An 18837-nucleotide genomic window follows, 5' to 3' on the forward strand; every position below is an offset into this window, starting at 1 on the left:
CCAACACCAATGACCTGGAAACTTAATGAGCATCTCCTCCAAGATCCTGAGGTGCTGGAGGACATTCAGAAAGAACTAGCTTTTTTTCCCCAAACAAATGTGTATTTAGAAAGCACAAAGGGGATAATTTGGGAAACACATAAAGTTGGTATTCGCGGTATATTGATTAAGCATGGTTCAAGAATCAAGAAGGCGAGAGAGGCCAAATTAACAGAATTATTAGCAAAGATCCACATCTTAGAGGCAAGACACAAACATGCCCAGACAACTGAAGTAGAACAAGAATTATTTTAAATAAGAACTCAAGTAACAAAATTATTACAATATAGAGCAAAAATGGCACTGCAGACAGGCTGTAAATGTAGTTACGAGTCAGGGAATAAATGCGGTAGACAGTTGGCCAGAGCACTGAGGGAAATACAAACGAGGACATACATACCTTCAGTTAAGAAAAAGGATGGAATAGAGGTCCAATTACCAGGTCAAATCGCAGAAACTTTTGGTGATTTCTACTCCTCACTTTACAATTTGGATTTGGGGGCACCAGATCAAGTAGAGATCGAGTAATATTTAGCATCAAGTGGTATGCCGTGCCTCCCAATAACAATCAGTGAGGATCTGGAATCACCAATAACATCGGAAGAAGTAAGAAATGCAATGAAGTTAATGCAAAATGGCAAAGCACCAGGCCCAGACAGTTTCACGGCTCAGTATTATAAGTCACTCTGTCCTGATTTAGAAATGGGGGGAAAACTCACTTTTTCACTCTGAAACCGTGAAGGCTATAATAGCAGTAATTCCAAAGGAGGGTAAAGACCCAAAGCAATGTGGTAGCTATAGGCCTATCTCATTGCTGAATATGGACCTTAAAATATTTAGCAAGATATTGGCTCTTAGACTACAAAAGTATCAATAAACTTGATCCATATAGCAAACACGTCCAGAACACGCGTTTTCCTTGGGACTGATGCAAGAAAAGGCTTTCGATCGGGAGGGGTGGGAGTTCTTGTTCTCAGTCTTGCGACATATAAAACTAGGAGATAAGAGGACGGGGTGGATTGCAAGTATGTATAAAAATCCTACGGCACAGGTTAAAGCAAATGGGGTAGTTTTGCCTCCCTTTAAGATAACAAATGGGACAAGACAAGGTTGTCCACTCTCCCCCCCTGATATTTGCACTGACCTTAGAACCCTTTCTATGTAGGATACGTCTCAACAAAGATATTAAAGGAATTGAAATAGGGGGTACACAACATAAAATAACAGCATATGCAGATGATATGCTTTTTTCAATAACAAACCCCGTAGTGTCATTACCGAATTTGATCAAAGAAATGGGAATATACGGCAGACTTTCATATTTTAAAATAAACTGTAGCAAATCAGAGGCCTTGATGGTAGCAATTCTAAAAGAAATGTCAAAAGCAATAACTTTAACTTATAAATTTAAATGGACAGACCAAAGTTTGAAATACCTAGGGACAAATATAGCAACAAGCCCAACGAAAATGTACGAACTGAATTGTGTACCATTATTAAATAAAATACGTGGATTATTAGAGAGATGGAATAAGGGTATGTTTTCTTGGTTCGGAAGAAGTAATATAATTAAAATGAACATACTACCGAAGATCTTATATCTTCTTCAGGCTATTCCGATTTCATTACCAAGAATCTTCTTTCGGAATCTACAAATAATATTTACAAAGTTCATATGGGCAGGTAAGCAACCGAGAATAAAGAGGACATTGCTATCTCTGCCAAAGCAATATGGGGGTCTGGCCATTTCAGATATTTTTAAATACTATCAGGCAGTCCATTTAGGCCGAGTGGTAGATTGGTGCCGACATAAGAAAACAAAGATTTGGCCAAATCTAGAGCAAGCACAGTGTAGAGAACTACTAAGTAGAGCTCCCTGGTGTTATATAGAAGTTACAGTTGACATAAAAAAACACCCAACAATAGGTACCACACTACGGATCTTTTATGAGCTTCTCCTAAAGGAATAAATATCCACGTATAACTCACCTCTGACACCTATATTGGGCAACCCAAGATTTATACCAGGCATACAGAAAGGACCTTTTAGGGCACTAATTGAGAAAGGAACATGTCAAACTTCACATTTCAGAAGTGGGGGCAACTGGATAACACTACAGGATTTGGTGGATAAAAATGGTCTTTATCAGTTAGAATTTTGGCAAGCAGCACAATTAATATATTTTTTAAAGACTAAAGTAGTACCGTATTACTTGGAACGTAAATTAACAATATTTGCGGAACAGTGTACGAGAAATGAGCCAAGTATGCATACAATATCTAAAATGTATGCGATACTGAATATCCCTCCTGAAAATTTTCAGTTGCCCTTTATTCAGAAATGGGAAATGGATTTAGGTAGGACCTTTGCAGAAACTCAAAAAATTAAGGTGATACAAGCTATATTTACGACAGCGACTTGCACTAAAATGCAAGAAAATAACTATAAAATAATTTCACAATGGTATAGGACTCCAGAGAGGCTGCATAGGTACTTCCCAAATATAAAGAGTGAGTGCTGGAGATGTCAGGTAGAACAAGGAACGATGGTGCATATTTTCTGGACTTGCTTAAGAATTAAAGGGTACTTTAATTCTACCAGATGATCCAGCCTTCTTTCTCCTGCATCTGTCAAATATCCCGGGGGGGAATAAATGGGAACCCATTAATACATCATCTATTGAATGCTGCTAAAGCGTGTATACCGCTTAAGTGGAAACAAGTACAACCTCCCACTCTGAATATGTGGATTAGGAAGGTAGAAGAAGTGAATAGAATGGAAGATCTGATATGGACAAGTGGGGAAAAAAAGAGAAAGATATCTTAAAATATGGTCACCGTGGAATGACCTAATTCAGTCTGAGGAGGGTGAGGGACTAACAAAGGGGGGAGGAGCTATTTTTTTGCTTGTTTGTATGTTGGTTTGTTTGGGGGGGAGGGGAGGGGGGTTGAACAATGGTATGAAGATAGGGGGGAAGGTATTAGAGGTATAGAGGTTGGAGAGGTACAATGATAAAATGTTTTGCCGTGGGTAAGCATCACACCACGGCAGGACACTGGGAAGGGTGATGGTGTCTTATAAAGGTCATTCTTATCTGTCCTCCTCCCTCTTCTTTCTCTTTCTATGACCGGAGGTTGGGATGTACTGTCCCACTGCTTAATTTTCTGCTTTGAAGGGAAGGAGGGGAAGATGGGAGATAATGGGCCTCAGTAGTTGGAACTTTTACCTTATTTTTGAAGTTTAGTGTCTTCTTTTCCTATTATTCTGTGTGTTGAGAAGTATGTAAAAGAAGTTATGTTTAAGTAATTGACTATATATCGATCTCTTATGTTAAGATTAATGTCATTCCACATGTTTTGTGTAAATGTTGGAAAAAATTTTAAAAAATAAAGAAATTCAAAAACAATCATTGAAACCGAAATGCAACATACATGGTAGAAACAACAGAAATAGATCGCAAATCCCAACTGTGCTTCATTTGCTATTTTGCCCTTTCCCAATTCAAAAACTAGGGTGGTATGATCAATGGGCCAGATTCACAAAAAGCGGGCGCAACTTAACTTTTCCTATTTAAGTTACACCGCCGCAAATTTTCTGCCTAAGTGCCCGATCCACAAAGCACTTACCTGGAAATTTGCAGCGGTGTAACTTAAATCCGTCCGGCGCAAGGCGGGCCCAATCGAATGGGGCGAGTCCCATTTAAATTAGGCGCGCTCCCGCGCCGGACGTACTGCGCATGCTCCGTCGGGTAAATTACCTGACGTGCATTGCGCTAACTGACGTCGCACCGACGTCATTTGCTTAGACGTTAACGTAAATGGTGTCCAGCGCCATTCACGGACGTCTTGCGCAAACGACGTTGATGTTTAAATTTCGACGCGGGAACGACGGCCATACTTACCATGGCTTAAGAGAACTAGGGCTAAGCCCTAGTTTTACGCGGCGTAACTCGACGGAAACGACGTAGATTTAGATCGACGGGCCGTTCGGGACGTTCGGGGATCGCCGTAAGTCTTCATTTGCATATTCTAGGCCGGCCACAATGGCCTTGCCACCTAGCGGCCGGCCTAGAATTGCATCCTTAAGATCCGACAGTGTAATTCAATTACACCTGTCGGATCTTAGGGCTAGCTATGCGTAACCGATTCTATGAATCAGTCGCATAGTTAGAAATAGAGATACGACGGCATATCAGTAGATACGCCGTCGTATCTCGTTTGTGAATCTGGCCCAATGTGTATTGAAAAGATAAGTTATAGTGCAGGTATCTGCTGAGTATCCATTGTTTTCCTGTGTTGAAGCAGATTTTTTGATGCAGTACAAAAACAAAATTACATACAAACAGCTTTTCGCATGTTGAAAGTAAAGCTGACATAGATACAGCTGTGATTAGAACTGAACCCACAATCCTTGTCTAAGATTCAGGCATTCTAGTAACTGTTGTAAAGCATTATGATGTGTACTGAATGAGTTTTTGTTTTATAGTTTTCTTTTTTCTCATAAAGATTAATTTGGTATTGATAGAAAAATGGGGTGTTTATATGTTGTGTATATCATGCTAACATGCTGCACTACCCTACATTTTAGCACCTAAATTTACTAGTTTGAACTTTGTTTCTCTAAATAAATTTTGAGAGCCGCTTGTCATCATAATCATTAAAAAGACTTTACATACGTGAGATTAAAAGATCACATACAATCTTCTATTTATTTTGTTTTTTTAAACAAACATAAATTACTTTATTGACTAATTTATCATTGTCTAATACTCCTTACACGAGAAAAAATGTCCTTTGTTAAATAATTTAGAACTGCTTAAAGTAGGAAGTTTTGGAATTGACATATATCTACCTTGCATGTTTAATGTCAGATACTGGTGGAATTCACAAGGTCATAATGCAGATAAGAGCACATCCTTTGAATATGTCTAAGCTGGACTTGCTTTTTAAATTGTTATTTTTATTTTTATTTTCCTTTTTCAAGAGCAGACTAAGCAGAGCAGAGAAGGTTTTCAACAAAGAGTCACAATGCTATAAAGTCATAGTCAAAAATACACAGCATCATAACCAATGTAAAATGTATCATTGCATAGGAAAAAGGTGAGAACAGGAAACATTCTGTGATGGACAAAACTGCCGAAGCTTAGAAATACTTCAAAAAATCAATGTCTGTGTGCACAGTTCACCATGCCATTCAAAATGCAAGTTAAAGCTCTATCTTGCAAAGTAGAAGCCATATCTGAACATGATCCAGAAATGATGCCATCTTTCTTGGGCCAAAGTTAGGGCCGCTCCTTATCGTTTATTTACCTGAGCTGGTCGGGAATAGTGGCAATCCTTTCCTCTTCACACTTACTAGCATTCTGGATTGGTATCAGGACAAGCACCCCATGTTTTGGGACACAAGGGGCTTTCACCTCCATTCACTTTGAGTGTTGCCAAAAGTAAAATACCAGTATTGTGGTATTGGTAATAACAATACCAGTCATTTTTACCTATGCTTGCATTTTTGGTCAAGGGTTTGCACAGTTGAAGTCTTTTTGAATTTGTTAATTTTTTTTATCTGCCTGTAGTTCAGCTTTTGATGTACTTTGTTCTGGTGCTCCTAGTAATTATAAATAGATGACTAAACTGTCTTGGAAATATGCACATAACATATTACTTTAAAATTGTAAGTTTACTACTTACAGTTGTGCTCATAAGTTTACATACCCTGGCAGAATTTATGATTTCTTGGCCATTTTTGAGAGAATATGAATGATACACAAAAACTTTTATTTCGCTCATGGTTAGTGTTTAGCTGAAGCCATTTATTATCAATCAACTGTGTTTACACTTTTAAAATCACAATAACAACAGAAACTACCCAAATAACCCTGATCAAAAGTTTACTTACCCCTTAATATTGTGTATTGCCCCATTTAACATCAATGACAGCTTAAAGTCTTTTGTGGTATTTGTGGATGAGGGTCTTTATCCTCTCAGATGTTAAAGCTGCCCATTTCTGCTGTAGCCAATGACAGATCAACTTTATGTTGGAATGTCTAGGTCCCATGTGCAGCTTCCTGGCTGATGAATGTTTCGCCACTATTTTTAGATAACATTCATCTTGCCATAAATTTTGAACACATTTCCTGTGCCTTTTGTAGCTCACACATCCCAAAACATTAGCGATACACCTCCGTGTTTCACAGTAGGAATGGTGTACCTTTCATCATAGGCCTTGTTGACTCCTCTCCAAATGTAGCGTTTATGGTTGTGACCAAAAAGCAAAATTTTGGTCTCATCACTCCAAATGACTTTGTGCCAGAAGGTTTGAGGCTTGTATCTGTGCTGTTTGGCATATTGTAAGCGGGATACTTTGTGGCATTTGCATAGTAATGGCTTTCTTCTGGCGACTCGACCATGCAGCCCATCTTTCTTCAAGGGCCTCCTTATTGTGCATCTTGAAATAGCCACAACACATGTTTTCAGAGAGTACTGTATTTATTTGTGTTTTTTTTCCTTGCATCCCGAACAATTTTCCTGGAAATTGTGGCTGAAATTTGAATTAGTCTACCTGACCATAGTTTGGTTTCAACAGAACCCCTCATTTTCCACTTCTTGATTAGCGTTTGAACACTGCTGATTTACATTCTCAATTCCTTCAATATCTTTTTAAATCCCTTTTAAAATATACCCTTTCCCGCAGATCCTTTGGCAATTTTTTTGCTTTCCCCATGACTCAGAATCCAGAAACGTCAGTGCAGCACTGGATGAAAGATGCAAGGGTCTGTCAGGAGTCCAGAAACTCATTGACCTTTTATACACATACACACACACAATCAAACAGATCACAGGTAAGGATGGTTACCTTTAATAGCCATTCAGACCCCTTTGTGTCAACTTGTGTGCATGGCATTAGGCCAAAATTACCAGGGTATGTAAACTTTTGATCAGGTTCATTTGGGTAGTTTCTGTTGTCATTATGATTTTAAAAGAATAAACACAGTTGATTGATAATAAATGGCTTCAGCCAAACACTAACCATGAGTGAAAGAAATGTTTTCATGTTATCATTCATATTCTCTGAAAAATTGCCAAGGAATCATAAATTCTGCCAGGGTATGTAAACTTTTATGAGCACAACTGTATAAGCAAGAAATTGTAAATGCCTGTTATAGCTTTCTTTAATTCATCTAATGGTCTTGATTTCACAGACTCTGAAGACTGGCCTTACGATGGTTGGGAAAGTTGTTACCCAACTTACTGGTACACTGCCTGCTGGTTCTTCAGATGAAGACTTGTCATCTCACAGCAATTCCAGGCGTAGCCCTCTTGCCCCTGGAGTCATTACTATCATTGACACAGAAACTGTTGCTGAGGGACAGGTAAGACACTTTTAATTTGACCTTTTTATATTTAATTGCACCCATCTATTCAGCTGGTGATAGCAGGATATGTCACTCTATGTATGAGATACTCAACTCATGACTTAAGCCTCGTACACACTAGTCACTTTTTTCTTTCATTCAATGCAGCAGGGCTGACCGAAAAAAAAAACAACCTGACGGCTGAGCAGGAGCCACTGTAATAACTATCCTACGTTAGTACAGCGGCTGAGAACGCTGATCAGAAGACCTTTTTCAGTCATGCCCCTTCGACAGAAGCTGGCCGAATGTTACTGTTATGTCATGAATCACATTCTGTTCCATACTTACGTGTACCAGGTAATGTACTAGGTATTTTCCCTGGCGGTTGAATGGGAGCAGTGGAGTAGCATAGGGAAAAATTCATATTTTGCAGCTGGAAACAAAGAGGCGATGCTTTGCCCAGCACTTCAGATATTGCCTTACAGTTTTTGATCTGAGATACCCTACTTATGATGCAGAAGAGGCATTCCCAAACAAACCAAATGTAGCCTCAGTATAGTAGGATTAATACCGCGTACACATGATCGGTCAAACCGATGAGAACGGTCTGATGGACCGTTTTCATCGGTCCAAACAGATCATGTGTGGGCCCCATCGGTTATTTATCCATAGGTTAAAAAAAAGCAATCTAGTTTTAAATTTAACCGATGAATACCTAACCGATAGAACAAAACCGATCGTTTGTAGGCACGAAAAATCCAGGCATGCTCAGAATCAAGTCGACGCATGCTTGGAAGCATTGAACTTCGTTTTTTTCAGCACATCATTGTGTTTTACGCCACCGCGCTCTGACACGATCGTTTTTTTAACCGATGGTGTGTAGGCACGACTGACCATCAGTCAGTTTCATCGGTTAACCAATGAAAACGGTCCGTCAGACCACTCTCATCGGATGTGTACGCGGCATAAGAGTTCAGTTCCTTGCAGCCACTAATTCAGATTGAAATCTGCCTTGTTTAAATGTGTTTCTGGATATGTGGATCCTGTAAGGCCCCGTACACACCATAGAATCCATCCGCTGAAAAATCTCAGCGGATCGGTTTCAGCGGATAGATTCTATGGTGTGTACATTCCTGTGGATATTTATCCGCGGAAATTTCCCAATTCCAGCAGATAAAAATTTGTAGACATGTATACAAATCTATCCGCTTGAATTGGCTCCCGCGGATCGATCCGGTGGTCTGTACAGACTCACCGGATCGATCCGTCCGAAGGGATCCCCCGCATGCGTCGTATTACTATTACTACATTACTATTCAGATAGGCCCTCTTATTTTGGGGATTTTTGCAGTAGCACAGTCAGTAGGTTTTCCCTCAAGGCCTAGTACAGGTAATTCCAAATAGTAGTATTGAAATTCATTGCACATAGATGACCTTATTCACATAAGGTGTGCCGTGTTAAAAATGTGTCCCGGATATTGGATAATTTCCTAGATTTAGAACATACTCTGAATTAAAGCAGTGAAGGAAAATCTGCCTAGTTGAGACACATAGAATACATTTCACCTCTGCTACATTGCAATGGCAGGAAAAACACATACAGACTTTGACCAGGTGAATTAAAAAAATACTTTGAACTGGGAAATAAAGTATCACTAGTAGCCCTGGTTCACACTGGGTACGATTTGGAACGATTTGAGATGCGATTTGACATGTCAAATCGCATCTCAAATCGGCGGCAATTGTCGGCAATGGCACTGTCCTAATCAGTGCGACGCCACATCTGCGATTTAAAAAAGTAGTTCCTGTACTACTTTTTGCGATTTCGGCCGCGATTTACATTAAATTGCAGCCGAAATCGCGGCAAAATCGCAGCCGTGAAATCGCGGTAAAATCGCGCATTTTACCACGATTTTGAATTCGCAGCAGTGTGAACCTAGGCGTAATGTTTTTTTTCTATCCCTGGTAACACTGCCCTACTTATATGGTTTTTCTTACTTTGCTTTCACTGTTATGCCAACTTCGTTCTAAGTGTGCATCCTGGGCATCCCTGCCGTTGTCCTTCATGGGGCGTATTAACCTCCTAAAAATTATTTTTCTCCATAAATTTCTTTATGTGTTTCATAACTGCCCAACCTGGGTACCCAATTCCTTTTTTAGTGAGGTTGATGAGTGTATGGGGACTTTCATATTGGGAGGGTTCTCTCCCTAGGTTAGCAAGGTCAACTTTACTCCTCCCTTTGTGCGTTGTGGTGGATTGGCATTACTGTATTACTGGACTTACTACTGGGTGGCCATAATAGTCACTGCTCGCTGGTGGTTTCTGCATTCCCGAGCCAATGCTATGGTGTGCCTAGAGGCTGCTACTTTGGGTTCCCATCAGGAGCTAGGGAATCTGGTCTATTGGGGTCCTTGGGCTTACCCTGATCTACCATACCCCACTAGGGTAACACTTGGGGTCTGGGCCATCGCTAGGCAGAGATTTCTACAGCCCCACAGGTGGTCCCCATTCGAGCCTTACTATGGACCATATTGAGGAACTTCTTGCTCAAGAATTAGTGTCTAAACCCCTGTCTGCTCTTTACCTGGACTTGCTTATCGTTGACTCCCCTAATATGGAATAGTTATGGGACTTGTGGAAGGCTGACCTTCCTGACCTTAATCGAGAGAACTGGAAGGACTGCCTTAGTACCTCTTGATTAGTACCAAACTGTTAATTTCCCCATGGGACAAACTGATTCAGATAAAATTATTGCACAAAGGTTTACTATATGCCCCAGAGATTGCACAGAATGTCTCTTTAGAGATCGCAAGACTTCCCCCGTTGTGAGGACAGTATAGGCACATATCTTCACATATTCTGGAGTTGTCCGGGTTCTGGGGAGAGGTGGTTGATAGTATTAATTTCCATCTTCAGTTGACCCTCCGGGTCACTCCAGAGCTGGTGTTATTGGAAATTCAGGATGGTGAACGGAGGCCTAGATTAACTAAATTATTTATTTTATTATGCCTAAAGAGAATTTATACTCAAGTGGAATACCCATTCCCCTCCCTCCCTAGGTTCCTGGGAAAAATATTAACACTGCTCTTCCTATGTACAAGTTGATTTATATCTGCCGGAACTGCCCTAAGAAGTTTGATAGGGTATGATGGCCATGGACAGCTTAGGTGAGGAGGTTTCTCCCCCTCTTGCATATTGGATACCTGTCAGTGTGGCTGCGATACCCTCCTCATGTGTTTTTGGATTTCTTGAAGGTTGGGCACTGCCATACTCGTAGATGTTATGTACAGCTTTAGTCATGCCTGTTTTCTGTTATAGGGACTTTGCTTCTCTTATCATTGTCAGTGTGTAATATATTATTTTGATTATTTCCATACTATTGACTTTGTACCATGCCTTTGTTTCAATAAAGTAGCATTCTGTTTGTTGAAAAAAGTAATGCTATCCACATTTAAGGAAATGTAGTCACTTTGTTTCAGCACTGTGATAAAGTACAGCCCATTCACATAAGTGTATCGATTAAAAATAGTGAGATGGTATTCTTCAGCAGATATGCCTTTTTGTATGGAATCAGCATACAGTATAACAAACAAATGAAGATATAGCAGTTGTTAAACTCTATGAATATTTTGTAGTAAAAATGTCATTTGAAGCTGGATCAATTTAGAGGATCACAATACATAAATTATGTAATTTTCATAAACTGGTTTATGAAAACGAGATTGGCATACTATGGTTAGGTTAGGTTAGTATTTAAACATTTCAAGAGATTTCCATAGCACCTTACGGTTATTGTTCTGACTTCCTGTCCAGTAACCCCATCAACTGCCATTTGTAGTTTTGTTGCTTCCTTTTACCTATAATGGCAGCCTACATAACAATTAAGAATATTTCATTTCCTATGTTTGCTCTATAGTTAATGAATGTTATTGACAGATTTATTTCTTCAATGTTATTTAATGCACGGTGAACTTATTTTTGTTTTGGGGTGTACTGATTCTTTAAAGTCTATAAAGGTGTGTTTTATTTTCCATTGTAAAGACTCCCTGAAACCCCAGAATAATTTACCAACAATTATGGCTTGAGATGATGGTTTAAAATGTCCCAGCCCATATAAATCCATTGTAGAACACTCTTAATCCCAGTCAATTATGTTGTCTTCGGGTCTGTCTGGTTTTATAATGCACATTTACAGCTGCTATTTATTTGAATGACCTTTTTATAAATGCTTAATTGACTTTACTAGGATTTGAACCTGTGAACTCTAACACGGCAACAGGGGGTGATAAATTGCTTAGTCAAACTTTGTTTATTTTACATTAATGCAACTCTTTGTTTAATCACACAGAGGCCATGAACTGGCCATTAATGCTCTTTGGAGTGCATACTTAAAATAATTATAAGGGGTTTGTGTATACTTTAATCACTTTTATGATAACATTTAACTTTGGAACTTTTAAGTACAGTATATAATTTTTTTTTTTTTTGCAGAGCTATATTTTTATATACAGATTTAGAACTTTTGCTCTTAAGCCATGCACCCCCTCTTTCCCTTTGATACAGATTTAAGTTATTTTTTCTAAAATTGGACAACACCACCAATTTTGTATAGCATGTATGGTTAGAAAGATATGTTCAACATGAAATAAGTTAATTTGTAGTGGATTCTACAGTTGAAAGTCCAGTTAAATTACTTAGGTGCTTCATTTGCAGAAAAAAGCCTTGGCATTTGTTGTGTGCCTGCTGTGCAAACATGTATTTACTTGTCCATACGTGAGCAATGAATGGTGTTTTCTCCCAAAAGTGATATTTAAAATTTGGAGGATGCTGGTGAACTAAACTTCCTATCATCAATACCTGCTGAGGCCAATCTCTTTTGCTGGAATTATATAATATGCAGAATACCCTAGAACAGAGGTATTCTGAATAGTTTCAACAAACTATTAGATAAGCACCTGAACTGACATATAATCGCACACATAGGTTGGACTTGTGTCCTTTTTTCAACCTCACCTACTATGTAACTATGTAACACTGTACCAACAGAAGAACACTTAAAAAGGGTTTTACTCAAGCCTTTTTATAAACATTCTAGTCTCATCAACGCTACCTCCGTTTTGCGGTAATGTCTGAGACAGTGTTCTAGGGCACACCGTGGAGTCTAAGTATCTCATGTTGAAACAACATAGCCTGTAATTTGGAGGAGGGGAGCACAAAGTGTGCCATTTTGCTAACGTGATCTACGATGACCCAAATGAATGTGCACACCTAAGGGAGAGAAGTAAAAAATTGAGTTGGCAGTGACACAGGACTGAGCTTCCGATAAGAATGTAAAATGTCCAGAATTTGAGGAGGGGCAAAATGCTGTGCGGCTGCCTTTTTGAAGTCATAAATCCCAGTAAGTAATAGCAAAGTTGAAGCAGGCAAAAAAGGATTCTCGAGTGTTAAGGCATATAGCTGATTGATAACATTTGAGGTTCTTGCAATTGATATGGTCCACAAATAGGTGACATGCCCCCTCCAGACAGTGGTGTCACTCCTCCAAGGTACACTAGGCACCCAAATGTTCATAGTTCCCAATACCATAGTTTTACTCACATTAGAGAATTTTCTGGAAAAGTAGGCACATTGGTGTATTTGGTTTGAAGAGAGAGTTGAAGAGAAAGTTTAAGAGAGAACTGCTCCCATGCCGACATCCGAGGCATTAACTTACATGATGAAGAGCACAGTCATGTCAAGACAAGTCCGAACTGGGGCTGAAATTAATGCAGATTTGAGTTTCTGAAAATCACAGATGGCCTTTGGAAGCCAAAGAGCAGTATTAGACCCTTATTTGGTAAGAGAGATGATGGGGGCTACTATAGAGGAAATATGTTTAGTGAACGTCCTGTAAACATTTCTAAATCCCAAGAAGCACTGGGCTGCTTTCAGATCCTTTGGCTGGGTCCAATGATAACTGCCTGTACTTTGTCAGGGGTTCATGGCCAATCCAGAATCAGAAAATTATAAATATAAAAACCCTTTTTAAAAACTGAAGCAGCATGGACCCTAATAGAGGATTCAGCTGTGCAGGTGCAAGGAGGGTCGTCATAGGTAAATCTTTGAAAAAAGATCATAGGTCATAACAGGGCCATCTGGGGACACATTAAAGGCCCAGGACTGGGGATATGATTATCCATCAAGCACTGTCCAAAAATTTGCATTAAAAACAGAGGTTTTAGTTGCACAGCATTTGCAGACATATGTGGAAGCTGCATTTCCTAATTAAGGCTATGTTGAAGACATTTTACGCCTAGATTTTATAGCAAGATGCACATTGTTTAGCCTAATCTGGTTATCCATAATCGCTAGGCCCCGGAACCAGTGGAGCGCGGTCTCAGTTGCAAGTCCAGCTAACAACTGTGGACAAACTTAGAAAACAACATTTAGGTTCCGCCGAAAAGTAGTCTGGCAGGTTAAATTTGGACTCAAGGTCAGAAGGAGCAGGTGTGGGGGTGGGCACAGCTTGATGTGGAAGACAAAGGGCTATGTTCTGGACTTTTTAAGTCAGTTTACAAAGTTACTCAACAAACAAGCGGACATGTGAGGGATCTATTATTGCCCAGGTAGTAAATACTGTTTCTTCTGCTGTAGCAACCCCGTTCTCTTAGGCCCCGTACTCACGACCAAACATGTCTGCTGAAACTGGTCCGCAGACCAGTTTCAGCAGACATGTTTGGCCGTGTGTTGGCCCGAGCGGACCATTTTGGGACGGATCGGACAGGTTTCCAGCGGACAACTGTTTCCCGGACTTGTTTTAAAACAGTCCGCTGGAAACCTGTCCGCCCGGACATGTACGGTCGTCTGTACAGACCTACCGTACATGTCCTGCCGCCCGCATCCCTCGCATGCGTCGAATGACTTCGACGCATGCGTGGAAGCATTTTTAAGGCGGCCCGCCCACGTCGCCGCGTCATTGTCGCGGCGACACCGCGTCATCGACGCGGCGACACCGCGGACACGCCCCGCGTAATGTTTACGCGCGGGCTTCTGTTCGATGGTGTGTATAGCCATCGAACAGAAGTCCCCGGGCAGTCCCCGGCCAGACATGTCCGATGGAAACGGTCTGCAGACCGTTTTCATCGGACATGTCCTGCCGTGAGTACTCGGCCTTAAGGCAAGCAGATGTACTGCTATTTGATTGACCCTGGGTCTTACAACAGGATGCTATAATTCCCAGCCAGACCGCACTGGGGCTGAGCAAATGAGACAAAGGAAGAGAACCTTTTGCCCTGAGGCTGGTTAAACCAGTAAAAAATTTAATGATCAAGCATAGTACAAAAACAGTTCTGAGGTCAAGGCAGGTAGCAAACAAGCTTAACCTAATAGACAGATCTGAGGTCAGGGCAGGTATAGCCCAGTAAACCATCCAAGGTCAAAGTCCAAGTGGCAAGCCAAAAAGAAAAGAAGCCGCGGGGCCAGCAACAAGGATTTCAATGGCAAGTAACACAGCAGGGCACCACTATAAAATGCCAGGAAGCTTACAACCAACCAGGGTGCAGGAATCAGAGTTAAGGGTGTGTGGTCAAAGTTTTAGGGATGGCTAGGCAAATGGAGCAGGCACGCTTTCTAGCAGCAAGGATGCCTTTACTGGCCTGCACTGACTTTGGCAAATCATCCCAGTTCCCCAGCAACATGGATTTGGGTGGGGTGCAGAGTGCCTGGGCGGCGAGAAACAGAGCAGGAGTGAGAATTCCGCCTCATACTCCTATCATAGGCCAAATGCATTTGAAAGCAAACTGCATTTGCCCATTGACACTAGCTATAAACTTGGTTTTGCTTATTTTACTTACTGCAATTTGATGACATTTATGGTACATATAAAGCAGTGAATTTTGCTTTTACCAAACATTTACTGCAGGTGTCACTTTTTGGTTCATATGTTTAAAATTTGTGATTGATTCACCCTCATCTTTGTTGAAAGTATCATTCACTGCTTTTTAAATATGCCTCTTGGTGTCAGATAACCGTTTAATATTATACCTTTGACAAGCATTTAAGACCATACTTTATTGCAAGTGCTTTTCCTTTTCGCTACATTGGTTATTTTAAAGTAACTTAACCACTTGCCGACCGCCGCATGTATATGTACGTCCACAGAATGGCACGTACAGGCAGATGGGCGTACATGTACGTCCCCGCCTTTCCGCGGGTCGGGGGTCTGATCGGGACCCCCCCGCTACATGCGGCGGTCGGATTCCCGCGGGGAGCGATCCGTGACGACGGCGTGGCTATTCGTTTATAGCCGCTCCTTCGCGATCGCTCCCCGGAGCTGAAGAACGGGGAGAGCCGTATGTAAACACTGCTTCCCCGTGCTTCACTGTGGCGGCTGCATCGATCGAGTGATCCCTTTTATAGGGAGACTCGATCGATGACGTCAGTCCTACAGCCACACCCCCCTACAGTTGTAAACACCCACTAGGTGAACCCTAACTCCTACAGCGCCCCCTGTGGTTAACTCCCACACTGCAACTGTCATTTTCACAATAAACAATGCAATTTAAATGCATTTTTTGCTGTGAAAATGACAATGGTCCCAAAAATGTGTCAAAATTGTCCGAAGTGTCCGCCATAATGTCGCAGTCACGAAAAAAATCGCTGATCGCCGCCATTAGTAGTAAAAAAAAAAAATGATAAAAATGCAATAAAACTATCCCCTATTTTGTAAACGCTATAAATTTTGCGCAAACCAATCGATAAACGCTTATTGCGATTTTTTTTACCAAAATTGGGTAGAAGAATACGTATCGGCCTAAACCTGAGGAAAAAAAAAATTATATATGTTTTTGGGGGATATTTATTATAGCAAAAAGTAAAAAATATTGCATTTTTTCAAAGTTGTCGCTCTATTTTTGTTTATAGCGCAACAAATAAAAACCGCAGAGGTGATCAAATACTACCAAAATAAATCTCTATTTGTGGGGAAAAAAGGACGTCAATTTTGTTTGGGAGCCACGTCGCACGACTGCGCAATTGTCAGTTAAAGCGACGCAGTGCCGAATCGCAAAACCTGGCCTGGGCATTTAGCAACAAAATGGTCCGGGGCTTAAGTGGTTAAAGGGGTTGTAAAGGTATTTTTTTTTTTCCTTAAATAGCTTCCTTTACCTTAGTGCAGTCCTCCTTCACTTTCCTCACCCTTCGATTTTGCTTTTAAATATCCTAATTTCTTCTGAGAAATCCTCTCTTCCTGTTCTTCTGTCTGTAACTCCACACAGTAATGCAAGGCTTTCTCCCTGGTGTGGAGAAAGCCTCTTGAGGGGGGAGGGGGTAAGCAGGAGTGTCAGGACGCCTTAACACACAGCTCCTTTCTCTATCTGCAAAGTAGAGAGTGTCCTGACACTCCTGCTCGCCCCCTCCCCCCTCAAGAGACTTTCTCCACACCAGGGAGAAAGCCTCGCATTACGGTGTTTAGTTACAGACAGAAAAACAGGAAGTGAGGATTTCTCAGAAGAAATAAGGACATTTAAAAGCAAAATCGAAGGATGGGGTAAGCGAAGGAGGACTGCGCTAAGGTAAAATAAGCTATTTAGGTGATTAAGCCTTTAAATGATTAAATTGTTGAATACCGGTACTTAAAAAACTTTGTTTAATTATATTGTAATGTTTAATAGTCAGGCAGTGAAAACAATATAGAATATCCAAGTGTTTAATTTATTTAAGGAACATATGGCTGCATCAGGGCCAGGGTGTATATACCGGTAATTCACACTGCACATTAATTTGACACATTGAAAGCCTCACGTGTGAAGTATCATTTTCTGTCTTTCTCATCTCTCTCAATATTGGGATTGATTTATGATGGTCATTTGCCGTGTCTGATTACATTTGCTAATTTGTGTCATAGCCAGAGGTTCTGACCACAGTTCTGATAGGAAGTGAAAAGTGACATCGGATAACAGGAATGGAGTGACTTAGCAGCGACAGCATACTGGCCTAGGTGGATAAATAAATAACACATTTCTTAGACTATAAGTGATTTCAGCAGCAGCATGTTTCTAAAATACCCATTGGTGTGCTAATAGTTCTTTAGTTAATTTGGCTTTTAATGTCTACAGGTAGAAATTCACCAGAAATGACATATTTCAGTTTTAAGTTGTCCCTGGCCTATCATAGATTTTTTTTTTCTTTTTTGAATCAAAACTCCTGGGTTATTGATCTGGTCAGTTAACATTTTTTCCCTAAATAGCTTCCTTTACCTTAGTGCAATCCTCCTTCACTTACCTCATCTTTCGATTTTGCTTTTAAATGTCCTTATTTTCTTATTTCGAGGCTTTCTTCCTCGTGTGGAAAAAGCCTCTTGAGGGGGGAGGGGGACAGCAGAAGTGTCAGGACGCCCACTAACACACAGCTCCTTTCTCTATCTGCAAAGTAGAGAGTGTCCTGACTTGCCTGCTCGCCCCTCCCCCCTCAAGAGGCTTTTTCCACACCAGGAAGAAAGCCTTGCATTACAGTGTGTAGTTACAGATAGTAGAACAGGAAGTGAGCATTTCTCAGAAGAAATAAGGACATTTAAAAGCAGAATTGAAGGATTTGGTAAGTGAAGGAGGACTGCACTAAGGTAAAGGAAGCTATTTAGGGAAAACATTTTTTTTCCTTTACAACCCCTTTAAGTAGCAGAGGGGGAGGGGTGTATACAGAGGGGGTTGTTAATCAGTTTCAGCTGCTTTACTGTTAATTAAAATTAACAACAGGTGCACTAGATGGGCAACAATGAGACAACCTCCAAAACAGGAATGTTTTTTCAGGTGAAGGTGTCTGACATTTTTTTTCCCTACTCATCTTTTCTGAATGTTTTTCACTAGTTTTGCATTTGGCTAGGGTCAGTGTCACTACTGGTAGCACAAGGCGATACTTGGACCCTATAAAGGTTGCACAGGCAGTCCAACTCCTCCAGGATGGCACATCAATACGTGTCATTGCCAGAAGGTTTGCCGTGTCTCCCAGCACAGTCTCAAGAGCATGGAGGAGATTCCAGGAGACAGGCAGTTACTGTAGAAGAGCTGGACAGAGCTGTAGAAGGTTCTTAACCCATCAGCAGGACCGGTATCTGCTCCTTTGTGCAAGGAGGAACAGGATGAGCACTGCCAGAGCCCTACAAAATGACCTCCAGCAGGCCACTGGTGTGAATGTTTCTGACCAAACAATCAGAAACAGACTTCATGGGGGTGGCCTGAGGGCCCGACGTCCTCTAGTGTGCTCTGTGCTCTCTGCCGGACACTGTGGAGATCGATTGGCATTTTCCATTGAACACCAGGATTGTCAGGTCCGCTACTGGTGCCCCATGCTTTTCACAGATGAGAGCACCCTGAGCATATGTGACAGAAGTGAAAGGGTCTGGAGAAGCCGCGGAAAACTTTAAGCTGCCTGTAGCATCGTTCAACATGACCATTTGCTGGTGGGTCAGTG

General features: G+C 41.0%; 1 protein-coding gene across 5 annotated transcripts in view; it reads left to right on the top strand.

Moving 5' to 3' along the window:
- The window catches only part of BCAS3 (BCAS3 microtubule associated cell migration factor), a 1469256-nt gene that overhangs the window by 328552 nt on the left and 1121867 nt on the right, over positions 1-18837 (top strand). For all 5 annotated transcript variants that reach the window (XM_040336914.1, XM_040336915.1, XM_040336917.1 and 2 more), the window contains exon 12: positions 7239-7409. In XM_040336914.1, the coding sequence (XP_040192848.1) occupies positions 7239-7409 (171 nt within the window). The remainder of the gene's footprint in view (positions 1-7238; positions 7410-18837) is intronic.

This window comes from Rana temporaria, chromosome 2 (assembly GCF_905171775.1).
Source record: "Rana temporaria chromosome 2, aRanTem1.1, whole genome shotgun sequence".
Lineage (NCBI taxonomy): Eukaryota > Metazoa > Chordata > Amphibia > Anura > Ranidae > Rana > Rana temporaria.